Source organism: Diceros bicornis, chromosome 17, assembly GCF_020826845.1.
Source record: "Diceros bicornis minor isolate mBicDic1 chromosome 17, mDicBic1.mat.cur, whole genome shotgun sequence".
NCBI lineage: Eukaryota > Metazoa > Chordata > Mammalia > Perissodactyla > Rhinocerotidae > Diceros > Diceros bicornis.
Genome location: NC_080756.1, coordinates 18892843 through 18910523, shown reverse-complemented (window position 1 = coordinate 18910523; position 17681 = coordinate 18892843). Strand labels below are relative to the sequence as shown.

The window sequence follows — 17681 nt, the reverse complement described above, 5'->3', positions numbered from 1 at the left end:
GGGGAACCAGAAGACCCGAACAGGGCGTCAGCGCACTGTGCATATAAAACTCCAGCAGCAGTCTCCAAACCCAGAGAAGGAGAGGCAGGAATAGATTTGGAATAAGGGATTGTAGTCAACTTTCCTTCCAAGGAAAAGCTGGGAACCTTCTCATGTTGCTTCACGAAAACTAAGCTATGAATCAGCCTTTGCCAAAGATCTATTAAATGGGTGAAATGGGCCTCTTGCCCATGATTTGATTCAACTGCCTCTTTCCAGCACAGCCAGTTCTTCTTTTCTCTGGAGCTGATTGGCTCGGGAGTGTGGCCAGAAGCCTACCTCCTGCTATTAAAAGAGTCAGGTCTCTAACTGTTGATCTGTTTTTTTCTCTTCTGAGTGATGGCGCTTCCCATCTTTATCCTCCGGCTGGCCGTCTGCATCCTGGCATTTCCCGTGTACCTGCTGAACTTTCTGGGCGTGTGGAATTGGATGTGCAAAATATGGTTCGCCTACATCTTTTCGAGGTTCAGTGTGATGTACAATAAAGAGATGGCGAGCCAGAAGCGGGAGCTCTTCAGCAACCTGCAGGAGTTTGTGGGCCCCTCGGGAAAGCTCTCCCTGCTGGAGCTGGGCTGTGGCACCGAGTCCAACTTCAAGTTTTACCCGCCTGGGTGCAGGGTGACCTGTATTGACCCCAACCCCAACTCTGAGAAGTTCTTGATCAAGAACGTTGAGGAGAATCGACACGTGCAGTTCGAGCGCTTGGTGGTGGGTGTCGGGGAGGACATGCACCAGGTGGCCGATGGCTCCATGGATGTGGTGGTCTGCACCCTGGTCCTGTGCTCTGCGAAGAACCAGGAGCAGACCCTCCAGGAAGTGTGCAGAGTGCTGAGGCCGGTGAGTGAGGGGTGTGAGGAGGACTGGATAAGTAGCAACCACTACCACCAAGGGCAGTCCAACTTCAGGTGGATCAAACATTCTAATGTGACTACTAGAGAAGACACAGTTGAACTAAAAATAAAATCTTAGAGTGGGAAAGGGGCTATAAAGGGAAAGATTGATAAATCTGAATACATAAAATTTTAAAACTCCTGCAGAGACTATAAACAAAGTTAAAGTACAAAAACAAACTTGGAAAAAGTATTTGCCGGAGATGATAGACAAAGGGTTAGCTTCCTTCATATTAAAAGACATTACAAATCCATAAGATCAATAGGATTTTTTAAATCAATGAAAAAACACAAGAGAAAAATAAGCAAAGAGCAGGAACATAAATATAAATAAAAACAGCCAATTACATGATAAAAATGCTCAACCTTACTCACAATTAAGGAACAGATTAAAGCCAGAGACTATTTTTACCTCCTATACTGTCGGAGACTTTTAAGGGCAATATGGTGTTGGAGTGGGTATGGGGGATCAGACAGCCCCATATACACTGGAAGAAGTGCCCTCTTTGGAGCGCAATTTGATAATATCAAGATTTAAAGTGCACATTCTCTTTGTCTAGCAGGAATTTATCCGATAGCTATACTGCACAAATGTGCAAAAACTCGTCCATATGAAATGATATTCATTATAGTATTTGTCATAGTACAAATTGGAAATAACCCCAACATCCATCAACAGCAGGCTGTTCAAGTAAATTGTCACATAATATAAAGGAATTCTGTGCAGCTGTTAAAAAGAACAAGGAAGAGTTATCTATGTTGATATGAAAAACATTCCCAGGAGATAGTGTTAAACGGAAAAAAAGCAATCAAAGCAGAGAATGTTATGTAGAGTATAAGCCCATTTGTGTGAGGGGGAAAAGAATACACCTATATATGTATACACATTGTGGGAATGATAGATAAGAAACTATTAACAGTGGTTACCTCTTGGGAATGGAATTGGACACAGGGGAAGAATTACTTTTCATTTTATACCTTTCTGTATAGTTTGAAATTCTTTATACCTGTATGTCATTTTCACATATTACCTTTATCATTTTTTTAAAAACTCGTTTAAAACAGTGTAATTCTAAATGTTGTTGAACATAAATAAAGTATGGATATCTTAACATTAGAATTTACTATTCTAGGAGAAAAGGCTGTTCTGTAATCCCCAGTTTTATTTCTAATAGAGGAAGTTCCTCAGGAAGAAAAGGACTTAGAGATAAGAGTTTAGAGGCAGTAATAGAATTCCAGCTCTGGCTCAAGGACAGGCCAACATCAAAGCAGTACATGAAAAAGGTCTGAACCTTATCCCCAAATGCTGGGTTCTTGTATCCTACGACTGGGCACTAATGGGGCACAGTTAGTGGATGTTTTGTCTACAGTGTTATTAGTCTCACAACACCCCTGCAAGGCAAGAAATCATCATCTCCACTTTATAGCACTGATAATACTCTTAAGGAGATCATATTCTTGGAAGTCTTCCTTAGCTCCTGCAAAGCACCCACTCTCTGCTGAATGTAACCACGACTGACAACAGTCCTGTGAAGCAGGTACTGTCTTCATGTTGGGTTGGGGAAACAGACTCAGAGAGGTTATGAAACTTGCTCCAAGTCACACGGCTGGTAGGTCTGACTTTCTTTAACGCAAATATTCTTCTTGCTGCACCACAGTGCTTGTCACTGGGGCTTTTTATCTCTCTGACTTCAACATTTCTACCCCTTTTGCTGGCTGTTCTTCCTCTGCCCATCCCCTAAACATTAGAGCTTCTTTTGTGGCTCTCATTTCACTTGTATACGTCCCCTGAGCAATCTTAAGTGCTCCCAAAGTTTTCAATAACAATGCATACACAGATGGTTTCCAGATCTAAATATCTAGCCCAGATCTCTCTCTAACACCAAACCTGCATATCTAGCTGTTTACTTGACAGTCACCTGAATGGGTGACAAACACTTCTAGCTTAACCTCTGTTAACCTAGAGGGTAACACTGACCTCCCCAGACTTGAGCCTCCTTCCTTCTCTCCTGTCCTACTCTATGGAAATTCTTTTTTTTTTTCTTCAACCAGAAATTCCAAAGTTTTCCATTCCTGAACACAAGTCCTATACTTACCCATAGAATTTGGGTGATCTCCATCTAGAAACCCCCTGCCTGGGATAGCCAAGACTAGGGTAGCTAGAAGAGGCTAAGAACAGTGGGACAGGCATTAGGGATTTTAGGGCTGATTGTCAGGTCCTTTCCCCCTGCTCCCCTCAGAGGTAGAAGGGTAGAAAATTTCTGAAGACACCCTAATAATGTGTAGCCTCTACTGTGTCTATACTTGAGCTATGTTTATATAGGACTGTCCTGGATGAAAGTAGCAGTTGCTAATTCCTACATGACAGTAATTTACACATAGTATCCGCTGATTACATAAAACACCTAATGACAAAACATGACCATGAATTCAGTAACGCTTTTAGATGATTCAGTATTTTAATTAATCATGTCATTTACATCCTTGTGACAATGGTGCAAAAGTAAAGGATACGGTTAGTTAGTCTCAGGCAGTGCTTGGTGTGGATTCAGACTCTCCCACAGGTTTACACAGCAGAGCCGAGAACAATTTCCAGATGAAGTAAAAGATTTTTTTAAAGTAAAAGTAGAAGCAAAAAAAATACGAAATTAACTGGCAAACAACAAACTGGGGAAAACATTCCTGCTATACATAATCTTATGATATTAAAAGCCCTTACTAGTCAGTTAAGGAAAAAAGCCAGCTCCCTATTAGAAAAGTGATAAACGACATCGACAGATGAATCAGAAAAGAAGAAATCCAAATAACCAACAAGGTTTAGTAAAAGATGTTATCTCTATTAAGAAAAGCAAAGATATGCGTATTATTGTAAATGAAATACCATTTTACCCATCAACTTGACAAAGATACAGGGGGAAAAAATATTGATGAGAGTTTAGTGGAAACGGGCACTCCCATCCGTTGCTGGTATGAAGGTACATTTGCTACAACTTTTCCAAAGGGCCATTTGACAACCTGTACCGACAGCTTTAAAAAGGCACAGACTTTTGACTTAGCAATTCCACTTTTTAGCAAGTTATTTGGAAATAATTAGAGATGGTCACAAAGATTTATGGATAAGGATGTTCACTGTAACAGTGTCTTTAACAGTGAAAGATTGCAAATAACCTAAATGAGAATGGTTAAATAAGAGCTGGTACCTTCAGTGTGTGAAATATTGTGTGAAGATTTTTTAAATGTTGTAGAATAATATTCAAATACATAAATAAAATAAAGCAGGTTACAAAACAGAATGTATATTGCAATCCTAGCCTTAGGGGAAAATACATATTCATATAAAAGTACACACAAAATGTTAACAGCAGTTATCCCAAGGTGATGAAATGGTGGTTGATTGTTTTTCTTTCTTTCTTTTTTTTTTCTGTGAGGAAGATCAGCCCTGAGCTAACATCCGATGCCAATCCTCCTCTTTTTTTGCTGAGGAAGACTGGCCCTGGACTGACATCCGTGCCCATTTTCATCTACTTTATATAGGACGCCGCCACAGCATGGCATGATAAGCGGTGCGTTGGTGCACGGCCAGCATCCGAACCAGTGAACCCCGGGCTGCCAAAACAGAGCTCCTGCACTTAACTGCTTGCGCCACGGCGCCGGCCCTGGTGGTTGATTATTTTTCTTCTTAACTTTTTCTCTACTTTCTTAATTTTCTAAAATCAACATATTGGGGAGGCAGTATTGCCAGCCTCTGGAGCCAGACCACCAAGGTTCAAAACCTGACTCTGACATTTACAAGCTGTGTGACGTTGGACAAGTTCCTCATTGTCTGTCTGACTCAGTTCCCTCATCTATAAAAATAGGAATGATAACACTACTACTTACCAGTAAGTTTCTGGTGAGGATGAAGTGAGTTAACGTGTGATAGGCAGTAAGGATAGCGCCTTGCATGCAGTAACTGCTTTAAGTTCTAGCTATTTTTATGTATTACTTTTATGATCAGAAAATATAAGTGTTAATTGTTTTAGATTGGCAGGTCTGTATAAAATCTGACAGACGATGAAACCATTGACCAAAATGGTGTCTGAATAAGTTTTAATTTACCTGTGTCTTCTCCTGAAGTTGGCCTCTGGGGCCACTGAAATCTGAAACTTCAATCATCTTATAAATCTATTTCCCCAAAGTAAAATCCTCAAAAGGTTTTTCTTTTCCCCTCGCAGGGCAGGGCTTTTTATTTCATGGAGCACATAGCAGCTGAGCGTTCAACCTGGAATTACTTCTGGCAGCAGGTCCTGGATCCTGTCTGGTACCTTCTGTTTGACGGGTGCAACCTCACCAGAGAGAGCTGGAAGGCCCTGGAGACGGCCAGCTTCTCCAAGCTGAAGCTGCAGCACTTACAGGCGCCGCTGTCCTGGGAGCTGCTGCGCCCTCACATCTACGGATATGCTGTGAAATAGTGCACACACAGTAGGGAGCTGAATGGCTCAAATAAATTCAGGCCTCAGTTGTACACTTAGAATACTAATTGGGAGAAGAGAAATCTTTTTTTTAGGTCAAGTTGAATCTCATCCCTAAAAGTTTATGTTATAACCTACTTAGCCATTTTCTATTGTCTCCCAGAGAATCAAAAACAGAACAAAACAAACTAGCGTTGAACTCTCCCTTAAAAGGAAACCGTGGGCTTTCGTAATTGAAGTCTGCCATTATCCCCAAATCTTAGTTTATTTAGTAGCTTCAAAAGTTTTCCAACTGTCTTATTTATGTTGTTTTACCCAACAGGTTTTAACTTCACCCCCTCATTGAGAGCTTGGTGCTAATAAACAGTTAAATCACTCGAAAGAAGACTTTAAAAAGGGAGAAGTGAAAAAATCTTAATAATTCATAAACTGAATAAAGAAATACTAACTCATTGAAAATCCACATCTACGAAGCACAGATCTTTTGAAAAAGAAATCTGAATCTATCTGTTGTTCTTTGTATCACTGGGCTGGCTTTCAAAATGAACGGACCATGCCGCCACGCCTAGTTCTGCACGGCTTTGTTATGCCTTTTATTCCAGCGTTCTTACAAAGTTTGTTTTCTTGCATTCCAGTCTCAATCCTTAAGACGAGGAGTGTACTTGACGCTTCAGCGTATCCATAAAACTATCTGAGGCAGTTAAGGTTCTTGGGTTCCTTTTCCTTATTATCTAGCATACACTCTGCTGAAGGTAGCAACCTGCAGGCAAAGAAAGGCCCCCTGTGATTAGGAAAACCTTGTATGATTAGGCACAGTTTGTAGGAGTCCCTAAAAACCAGGCAATCTGTGAGCATGTAAATAAGTAGACAAGGATTTTTTGGATGATTCTGATCAAACTTCCACTCCTGTCCCAAGATGCCTTCTTTGTTCCTTGTAACCATGGAAACCGCTAAAAATCATCACAAGTGCTTTGCAAACAAGCATTAGGTTGGTCAGTCAGAGGGTTTAAGAATAGAATTTTCAGCAGTAGTTTGTATGTATTTTAATAAATTTAGTATATTTTCTGAAATGATTTTCCAAAGAGATCTTTAAATGTCAAATCAGTCAATAAGTTCACATACATTTTAGCAATGGAAATAGAATAAATGGTTTTTCTCTTTGCTGACTTGGTTTCATTTTTCTTAATGTCTCTAGGAGGGCTTTCCTGCATTGTGGAAAAATAAGCTATTTGAACACACAGATTTTTTTCTCTCTGCAGCCAGGTAATGATAAACACAGCTAGATTTTGGAAAAAGCAGTTTTGGAAAGGTCATAATGAGTTTTGAAAAGTTCAAGTCCAAAGATCTCATTTGTGAAATCCATAGAGCAGAAAAAAAGGAAGCTTATTGGTCTAACTCTCTTGAACATGAAAAGTTTTTGTTACGGTGAGCTTAGGACACTCATCTAAGGCCTCCTAAGCTATGGAACATGAATCTCCTCCCTCCACAATCTCCCAAAAGTAGGAACCTCCTTAGTCTTCCCCCCTCACTATTGATTAGGTCAGTCTAGTGACTGAGAAATATGAAAAGCCACAGGTCGACGTGGTGAAATGTTATCAGCATGTTGGAAGGTAAATAGCACCAAAGTACAAAGTATTTGGCACATTCTTATCAACTCCCTCTTGTCTAAGTGGTGCTACAAATAGTATCCTCATTTTCTATAGACAAAACAGAGGTGTAGAGACACAATTAAATGAAGTTTCTTACATTCCACAAGCCACTGAGGAAGTCCTAGAAGCCCTGAGTCCCAAAACCACAAAACCTGTTCTGACAATGTCACTGCCGGATTACCCTCTCACTGCTTTGCTGCTCAGGCCTAGCAAACACCCATATGTGATCATTCCAAGAGCCTGAGGAAGCGACTGCATCCTGTGCAAAATGGAAACAGAAAAAAGACAAAAGATGCCCCATGTCTTTTAGGTCCTGTGTTGGTTAGGATTCCTTTGATTGCAAGTGACAGAACTCCCAACCCAAAGAAGCTTAAGCAGAAAAAGGACTTTACTGACTCAAATTAGCGAAAAGCATCAGGGGAGAAGGCCTCAGGCACCGCTTGAGCCCCTGCTCATAATAATAACGTTATCGGGAGCCAGACAGTGTCTAAGGGCACGCCTGCCCTCCTCTCTGCTTGCCCTACCAGGTGGTGAGTCTGTGGAAGCAGGGTCCGTCTTCATGCTTCCAGGGCCCAAGGCCAGTTGGAAAGATCAAGTCCACTCTTGCAAAAGCTCCAAAGTTCTGGATTGAGTCCTAATTGGCTCTGACTGACCATACTGGCTCACAAGCCCATCCCTGAACCAATCATAATATTTAGATGGGATGGATTACGCTGACTGGCTCAAGTACAGGTCACAGTCTAGGTCCCTGTGGCTGAGCACATCCAGATCATGTGGACTGAGACAAGGAGAGCTGTATACTCTTCAAGTGAAAACAGGGCCTGTGTGGGTTCACACTTGCCCAGTAATAACCTAGGTGCCCTATCTCAACCGTGTGTCCTTTGGGCCTCCTCCTGGGCTGAACACCAACCATCTGGTATCGTAACTGTTTCTCTCGAAGAACATGACTTCTGAGGGAACACAGAGCCCCTCCATGGGAGCTCCTGGTCCTTGGAATGCTGGTCATGCAAGGACAGGTCCTCTTGGGGAGCACGCAGCCTTTGTTCCCCTGCCCGTACAAGCAACCCCTGCCCTGTTCACGATAGCAGGTGCAGGTGCACAACCCTGTCCAGCCGGCTGCTCCTGGACATTCCCCGTAAGCAAGACCCAATAAACCTTATGTCTCGTACACCGTCTCCGGTTCTTTTATTCGGTCTCTCCACAACCCATCCCGCACTGCTCGCACAACTGGGTATGCAGCCAGACAGCCCGTGACTGGGGAAAGCAGGAAGGCACACAACAAGTGCCCATTATAAGCACATGGCTGCAGTTTGATCAGCCCCTCTGTCTGCTCTTCTGGGGTAGATCACAGAGTATCGTGCTTAGAACACTGGCTTTTCAGTGAGATAACTACATGCAATAAGGAAAATAAAAGACAAAATGACACTGGCTTTGGCAACAAAGGTCAAGCTGACTGTGCCATTGGTTGATTGTGTGATCTGGAGCAAGTTACTTCTCTAGTCTCACTTTCCTCATCTGTTAATGGGGATAATATCTACCTGAAGCGTTATTGAGATGAGTTAATGAAGTGAAGCACTTGGTACGTAATAAATGTTGAACTTCATTCAACAAACATTTATTGAGTGCCTACTGTGAACTCTGCTCCCAGTGCCTGGCTTAGAGCCCTGAATAAGCTAGACTTAGTTCTGTCTCATGGAGCATACAATTGTGATAAATGCTATCTATGAGGGAGAGGCGCAGGGTGCCAGGAGAATAGAATCTGATCTATCCAGGGGGAGGAGGATCAGAGGCTTCCTTTAGGAAGTGACATCTGAGCTGAATTCCAGAGGATGAATGAAGAGCATTTCAGCCTAATGGAACAGCATGGGCCATAAATAAAAGGAGGAAACACAGTATGCTCAAGGAACTGAAAGAAAGCAGGCAAGGTGGGCACCAGAGCCTGAAGGGTGGATTTGGGGATGCCTACTATTTTCATCAGCTTCTTGCTAACTTTGTTAAGACCCTGGGCCCATGAGACCAACACTTATTTTAAAGGCTAACAAAAATACCACATTATAATTTCTTATATTTATATTATAAAACATTCTGTTCCTAAGTGTTCTAATATTCTAATTGTCTTTTCTGAATTCCTACATATTTCACACTTGAATAGAAAGTGAAGCAAACATTGCATAATATTTCCTTTTGTACGCTTGACCCTAACATAGCCTTTCCATTGGTAGTGCTTCAGAAAACACAGAACATAACATAACTGAAATTCAATTCTTGTTTAACCGTTGAGGCAATTGAGAGTGTAATGAAGCACAGCAAACTAACGTCAACAAAAAAAGAAAACTCTTCAGTAACTGTCACTTTAACTATCTCAATATTTAAAACCAAAAGCATTCAGGCTACACTGAACAATCTCCAGAATTCCCTGAATCATGGAACGGCCAGAGAACAGGGGGCAGAGGTCATGTTAACTGAGGGCACAGGAACTGAACGTAGAGTGGCCAATGCTCCCAATTTCTACTTCAGATAAGAAAACACAGTAACATGCCCATCAAGTAAGGTGAATACAAAGAATTTTTGTTTCTAGAGGAAACTACTTGGGAACCTGTAGAGAACTACATGAGCACAAGGAAAATTACCATTCAGAATTTACTGTCCTTAAAAGTAAAAACTCGCACATCCAATAGTCTTAACTCAGGCTGCATCCTTCTCAATCTTTAAAGTATTTCTGACACTGATGTCAATCTTCTCCTTGGAATGATCCTTTTATTCATGACTCTAAAAGCTAGTAATAAAAATGTTCACTTATTACGTGTCTTCTTTATGCCAGGAACTCACTTTTTACACAATTACTTCAGATAGTACTCATAACGCTACAAGGCAGGTATAATTATCTGCACCTGACAAATGAGAAAGCAGATCAGTGGATGTTCTGTCATTTGTCACTTGCCCAAGGCCACACAGTGAGTGGCCACGCTGGTATTCCACGTAGTTTACCTGACTCCGAAGCCCAGGCCTGCCCACAACCCTGCACTGCTGCCTGAGATCTTCTGACTCCAAGTCCCTGGAATTCTGTATCCTCCTTCCTCCACCATTTCACTGAGAATGGTCCCCTCAAATTCATTTGGTCTGTGTTCAATGCCCAGTATATTTTTAAAGAAATAGCTCATAAAATATAACTTGGCAAAGGTCTCATTTTTGCACCTAACAATAAAAAATTCGGCACCTATATGAGATGCGATTACTTCAGTTGCTGCAAATAACTTCCACACAGAGCGCTCTGAATACAGACATGATTTCCTAAGTTCCTCTAATCTTGGGTCCCAGTTTCCCTGTCAAGCTAAGCAGGTAAAAGAAGCAGCACTCAGTTCAAATTCTATCTCACCTCTCAGGTTATGGGAACAGATTATTAACTCTGACCCCAGAGGAAGAGTTTTTTCAATTTTATTGTCCACCGAAGCTTAGGAACAAAGAAATCTAAAAACCTTCTTTCTAAAAAAGCAAAGGCTGCAATATTAAAATAAATGTATGTATGTTTATTTATAAATATAAACGATGCCATGTACCAAATTGTTACCACACAAAAATGAGTTTCTCCTACCTGATGTGCATAAAACAAGCGAATTAATTACAGCATCAGCTTTTGGGAAAAGAAAACAGCTTTATTGCAAGATCAATCTGCAAGGAGACGGGGGCATGTGCCCTCAGATGTCTCTCTGTGACCCAGGATTTGGGGTGAAATTTAAGAGGTTAGGGAGAACACACTGGCATGCAGAAATACTGGCTGGACAGGTATTGATTGGTGGGCTTTAAGCATTTATGGTAAGGTTCTAAACATTTATGGTAAGATTTTAAACATTTATGGTGAGCTTTTAGACATTTATGGTAAGGTGGGGAACAGATTTTAACTCCGGATCATCCTGGATGACAGACCCCTTGCTTCTGCTGAGAGTCCAACTTTCAAGTTCCGCTCATGTGCCAGTCCTTTGGTTCCATGGGGAGGTAGGATCTTTGGTTCTGCTGTCATTTCAGGTCAAGATTTCTCCTTCTGCACATGCTCTGGCTATGTGACTTTGCAAATTTCCTGAAAAACAATTCTTTTTGTTTTTTCCTGAGGAAGATTCACCCTGAGCTAACATTTGTTACCAATCTTCCTTTTTTTTTTTGCTTGAGGAAGATTCACCCTGAGCTAACATCTGTGCCAGTCTTCCTCTATTTTGTATGTGGGTCGCCACCACAGCATGGCTGTCAAGTGGTGTAGGTCCACGCCTGTGATCTGAATCCGTCCATCTGGGCCACTGAAGTGGAGCACGCTGAACCTAACCACAAGGCCACAGGACCAGCCCCTGAAAAACAATTCTTAATCACTTTGTTGACAAGAGATGGGATCTGTTTGAACTGGCTCTAATGGGCCCACGGTTACAAAACTGCTTGCCAGTGCATACGACGCCATTGGCCCCTAAAATTTTAAAAGTGGGAAGAAACACTAAAGAAAGTGGACACTATTAATAAATTGTTAACCTGCCAGCCTACATTTTTGCTATTGTGCTTTTATTTTCTTCCCTTCACATTCTGGGTAGGAGCACTTCTGGGATCTTGAGTAAAATTTTATAAAGAAACATTTGCCTTTTGCTCATAAAGCACCTACACGACAGGTGTGTCTGAATATGTGAGAATTAGGTAAAAATGGTGCTTCCTAGCACCAATTCTTAATTTTCCTGGGGTCATAAGAGACTCCGTGAGAGTCTGATGAAAGGTATAGATCCTCTCTCTGGAAAAATGCTCCTACAAATAAATATACCATTTCTGGAGGAAAACAGACATGCCGAGCGCCTGTCTAAGCATACTGTCATCACCTCCAGAGAGCCACATGTGAAGTTTTAAACTCTGAAGTCCCATTCTTGGAACATAGCCTCCTAGCCTTTCATCTCTCGTACTAAACCTGTTCTTCAACTTAGACATTGCTAATGCTTCTACCTGCCTTAGCCTGTCTCAGGCTACCACCCGACACTGACTCCCTTCTCTGACCAGGCTGGACCTCAGAGTTAGTCAATTCATCATCACTCTCCTATTCACGCCCCCTTTTCCTACTGCCATACAAAGCTGCCAATTTCTGACCATAAACTCTCCTTTATCCATAAGCTGCTTCTTATTTAGTACTTTTTTATCTTAGTAAATAGCAAAACTATTTTTGTCACTGTCACTCAAGCTGGAAACCAGGACATCGTCCTAGCTTTTTCTCTCTTACCTCTCACAACCAGTCAGACACCATCCCTTCCTTTCTTCCTCCATCACTTCTGCACACATCACTCTTTCCTCGGATTAACTGGCTTCAGCCTGACTCCCTCAAATTTGTCCTCCATGCTGCTCCTAGAACCTAAATAAAATAATCACTTCCTGCCTGAAATCTTTTGATGGCTTCCCATAGCTTTCAGATTAAAGTTCAAAATCATTACTTTAAAATGCAAGGCCCTCATAGCTCCATCTGGCCCTGTAGCTCAATCCTCTACAAGTCACTCCCATCCCTGGTTCTACACATTGTGCCCTTTGGGCTGTTTGCCTCTGTGCCTTTCCACAAGCTGTGGCCTCTGCCTGGAATACCAATACCCTCTCTTCATCTAAAATTTACTAGTTCTCCAAAACATCCCATAAGTCACTTTCTCCAAAAACAACTTTCTTGATCCTCCTGTTTGATTTTTAGGTGCTTAATCTCTGCTCCTACAGGCCCACGCCTCTTCCTCCCACCTTCTCAATGTGCTCTCACCGCGGCTTTACTCATCTGTTTCCCCAACTTGACTCTAAACTTCTTGAGGACAAGGCAGTTGTCTTAACTCATCTTTACATCCGCTGCACTCAATTAATCTTTGTTAAATGGACAAACGCTTCCTCTGTTGCTGCTCCCAGGAGAATGTATAAAACCTGAGTTAGACTTTCAGTGCTGCTCAGGAATCTTGTAATTTCCCCTCAGCTGCCACCAAGGCCAAACCTGTACCACATTCATTTCCACACTCTTCCTCTCGGCAGACGACTTCACTACTCGTCTCACAGAAGAAACGCAAAAGGAGCCACGGAGTGGGACTGGAAATTTAGGAATCTCACAGATCCCCACTCCTGACCCAACGGGGAGGTCTCCTCCCAGGCTCTGCCAGGGTAGCCCTGGGCTCTTCATTCATCTCTTTCAGGTCTTCTTCTGTCAAGTCAGACTCCTTTGGCATCTTCATGCTTCTCCTCTCCAGGGATTCCTTCCCCTGTGTTTAAACAGCCTCAAATCCACTACACCTTCCTCTAGGAAAAACAAAAGAAAATAACAAACACAAAATACTTAGCTTTGCTTTCCTCGCAAATTACTGCCTTCTTTCCCACCCTTCACTGTCAAATCTCTTGAAAATGTCAAATCCCTTTTTTCAGTTCCCACTCACATCTCAATCCTTTACACTTGGGTTCCACCTCCATCTGAAACTGTTCTCCACAAAGTCACTATTGATTTCCTGCTTTTCAAACGTAAAGGCTTCATCCTAAGCAAGAGCTGTGTAATATCTGATTCCGATCTTCCTTCTTGAGATCCTCCTCCTCCGTGGCTTTTGGGCACTGTTCTCTCGTGAGTCTTCTCTGCTCTCTCCAGCTGCTCCATCTTAACCTCGTTTGCTGCCTTCTACTTCCCCAGGATTCCATCCTTAGTCCTCTTCATTCCTACAGGCTTCCCTTTGGGGAGTTCAGCAGAGCTATGATTCCCAATTCTACATCTCCCCTCACGCTCTCCTATCCTTCGAGGAAGAATGGCGGTGTAGGAGAATGCTGGGCACATGTCAGCCATGTTAGTTTCCTATTGCTGCTGTAACAAATTACCACAAATTTCATGGCTGAAAACAACACATTTATTATCTTACAGTTCTGGAGGACAGAAGTCCAAAATGGATCTCAATGGGCTAAAATCAAGGTGTCAGCAGGGTTGTTTCTTCTGGAGGCCCTAGGGAAGAATCTGTTCCCTTGACTTTTCCGGCTTCTGAAGGCCACCCTGATTCCTTGGCGCATGGTCCATTCCTCCATCTTCAAATCTTTCCCTGAACCTGACTTGCCTCTCTTGCCTCTCACTTTTGCTTATAACGACCTTTGTGATTACATTGGCCCCACCCGCATAATCCAGGACAATCGCCCGTCTCAAGATCTGCTGGTTAGCAACCTTAATTCCACCTGCAACCTTAATTTCCCATTCGCCACGTAACACAACACATTCACAAATTCTGGGGATTAGGATGTGGACATCTCTAAGGGTCGAGGAGAGGAGGCATTACTCTGCCTATCACATCAGCTAGACTGGAAAAGAAAGAAAAGGCAAATATGTAAATGATAATGGGATCTTGAGTGAGGCACGCAAACTGGTCTAACAGGGCCGAGGTGAGAACAGTGTGGAATGCAGAACAGTTGTGTGAAGTATTAAAGAGGGATACAAAGAAATAAAATGCTGTCTGGACACTCTAGGTTTCAAAAGGAAAATTAGGCTGCGTTTTACGGAAGAGTACACATTCATCCCTGACAAATCTCTCCATGCTAAAATGATCATTTCTATTTCTAGAGCCTTCCCATATGATCCCTTGACTCAGAATTCTTGGATGAGTCCAGGGATACCTTCCAACCCTCCCCAAACTCTTCACAATTTTAAAATTATGAAATGTCACCAATAATCTTTTGAAACATGCAAAAATTGCCCCTAAACATATGACAATATGTTCGGTTTCACTCACAATACAAGAAATGCTAATCAAAATTACTGTGAGATACCATTCCTCACATATCAGACTGGCAAAGACTTCAGAACCCTGACAACACATACCGTGGGGCAGGCCGTGGAGAAACAGACACTTCTGTATATTGCTGGTATGAATGCAAACTCATACAACTCTTGTGGAATTTCTAACAAAACTATACTTGCGTTTACTTTTTGACCCAGCAATCCCACTTCTAGGAATTTACCCTGAAGACACACTTCCAACAACATGAAAATACAGATGTACGAGGTTATTCATTGTTGCATTGTTTGTAATGTTTCCAAGCTAGATGCTCAAATATATGAGTGCCTGAATAAACTATGGTCCTGCTGCACACGTATAGTACTACACAGCTGTAAAGCAGAATGAGGAAGAGCTCTATGAAGTGATCAGATGTAATTTCAAGGATATATTATTAAATAAACAAAAGGTATGTTAGGTAAAACTATCTATAGCGTGGTACCTTCTTGGTAAAAAAGAAGGGTAAATAAGAAAATACGTATGTATCTGTTTATTTTTCCACAAAGAAACTTAAGAAGAATAAGCCAGAAACTACTGAGATTCATTATCTGTCCTGGGTGGGTAGGAAGAGAGTAGAAATAAAGGGGAGAGAGGAGTGACACATTTTTTGGTATATCCTTTGTATAGTTTTGATTTTTGGAACCATGCTAATGTTTTACATAAAATATGTAAAAGAACGTCTTACATAAAATAAAATGAAGAATGGGGGAGCTCTAAAATGGAAAAATAAAAAAACATCTAACTGTATTGCAAATCAGTACTAACCACATTGATACAGTGGGAGAAAATCAACCCAAGTGGCTTTTTTCCAAGTGACTTTTTTAACAACAGCTTTATTGCAATGTAATTCACATATCATAAAATTTACCCAAAGTATACAATTCAGTGGTTTTTAGTATTTTCAGAGTTGTGCAACTATCATCACAATCTGTTTTTGAAACACTTTTCATCACCCCCTAAAAAGACTTCATACTCATTAGTAGTCACTCCCTACATTTTCGTCACTGTCTCAAAGCCCTAGGCAATCACTAATTTCAATAGGTTTGCCTATTCTGGACATTACATATAAATGGAATCACATAATATGTGGACTTTTGACAGGCTTCTTTCACTTGGCATGTTTTCAAGGTTAATCTATGGTGTAGCACATATCAGTACTTCATTTCTTTTTATGGCCAAATAATATCCACTGTATAGATGTATCGCATTTTATTTATCCATTCATCAAATGATGGATGTTTGGGTTATTTCCACTTATTGGCTATTGTGAACAATGATGCTATGAACATTTGTGTACAAGTTTTTGAGTAGACATATGTTTTCATTCCGAGGGATTTTGGAAGACAGTGTTGTGACTGTATTCCCTCTGACAAAAAGAACTATAAAAAATATTTAATAGGCTTTTTTTCCCACAGAGGTATGGATTAGAAATTCTGAAAATAGTTTTTGTGTGCTCTAGAATTAAGCAAATAAATAAATATACTGAGGAAGGGAGTCAGATGTCTCACAGTCAGAGGAAAAACCCCACAAATATGAAAAGGGGAAAACTAGAATGAACCCTGTGGAGTTGGATTGAAATTGGAGCTATTACTATGAACTCATGGTTTTAATATAGATAGGTTATAGGAATAGAAATGGGTATAGACATAGATATAAATCATGACTGTATGCTGAGAGGGCCTATAAGTAATGACACTCCAGGAACAATGAGCACCTCTAGTGCCCACAAGTTGGTTTCTAAAAACCACTCTTCACTAAAATGAATCGGGACTCCTGAAGACATGGCTGAGTTCAGGGCTGGGGAGAAAAAGTACAAGTTCAGCCTGGAAACACTTGTTATGCCAGGACGTAAAAAAGTGTTCAAAGAATGATGGGGTCACATTAACAGGACATAGGAGGCAGCTTGAAGGGGCTCCCACTAGCCAAATCTGGGACAATTTGACTATCAAAATAATAATTATGGTAATGGATTATAAGCCACTGAATAAAATAGAAATTCATGATTCCAAACTGGTATAAATAAATGAATAATTAAATAGGGAAGAAAGGAAAGTGATTCTCATAGCAGAATGCCAACTCAAAAATATAAAAGGAATGATGGATTTAAAAACTACCATTCAGAGAGTCTTCGCTGAGGTGCTGCCACATTTTGATCACTTAAGTTCAAAGTTATGTTTTTTCTGTTGTTACAACTGAATATACTTCCTGTTGTGGCAACGTCCATTAGATGGAATATTGAGCTAAGTACTTGGCAGTTTATTGTGCTGAGTGAAAAGCGGCGCTGCAAGGAATATTTAAAAGAACAGCTGTTTTCTATGAATGGTTCAGAGGAAAAGCCATTACCCATCCGACCTTTAAAGATGACCTTGAGGAGCGTGGAAGATCAGCCTTTTGCCTTTAACCCTTTCCATGTGTACAAGGCGTTTAGTGAAAACATGCTAGATCAGTCAGCCATCACAAAATGGAATTGGAATTGGTCAAACTTGCTGCCACATTATCTGGGACTGGATAAGATGACCTTCAGTGTACTGCTCAACAACAGCTGTGAATTGCTGCTCCCAATCCACTGAATGGTACTCTAGCGGCATCACATCCTTCAAATCTTCCTGCATTTGCTCTGTATAATATTCACTTTTTACTGAATTTGTGTTTTAACCAAAATTGCGTGTTGTTATTTTTAACAAGTATAGATATGCTTCAATTAGGTCAATAGTTATTAAAGTCTATTTCTCTGAGAAAAAAAAGTTAAAAAAAAATAAAATAAAATGAAAACTACCATTCAGGGGCCAGCCCCATGGCATAGCAGTTAAGTATGCACACTCCGCGGCTGGCAGCCCGGGTTCAGATCCCAGGCGTGCACCGACACACCACTTG

General features: G+C 41.2%; 1 protein-coding gene across 1 annotated transcript; it reads left to right on the top strand.

The window, feature by feature from the left end:
• The first annotated feature begins 378 nt into the window (after window positions 1-378).
• Window positions 379-5380, top strand: LOC131415721 (N6-adenosine-methyltransferase TMT1A-like). The gene is made up of 2 exons (XM_058557541.1): window positions 379-876; window positions 5144-5380. The coding sequence occupies exons 1-2, from the start codon at window positions 379-381 to the stop codon at window positions 5378-5380; spliced, it is 735 nt and encodes a 244-aa protein (XP_058413524.1).
• Window positions 5381-17681: the final 12301 nt, after the last annotated feature.

Excerpts from the sequence above, each read along its gene's own strand:
- LOC131415721 (XM_058557541.1), top strand. The coding sequence starts at position 379 with ATGGCGCTTCCCATCTTTATCCTCCGGCTGGCCGTCTGCATCCTGGCA. Across the intron at positions 877-5,143 it reads TGTGCAGAGTGCTGAGGCCG|GGCAGGGCTTTTTATTTCAT; the intron begins GTGAGTGAGGGG and ends TTCCCCTCGCAG.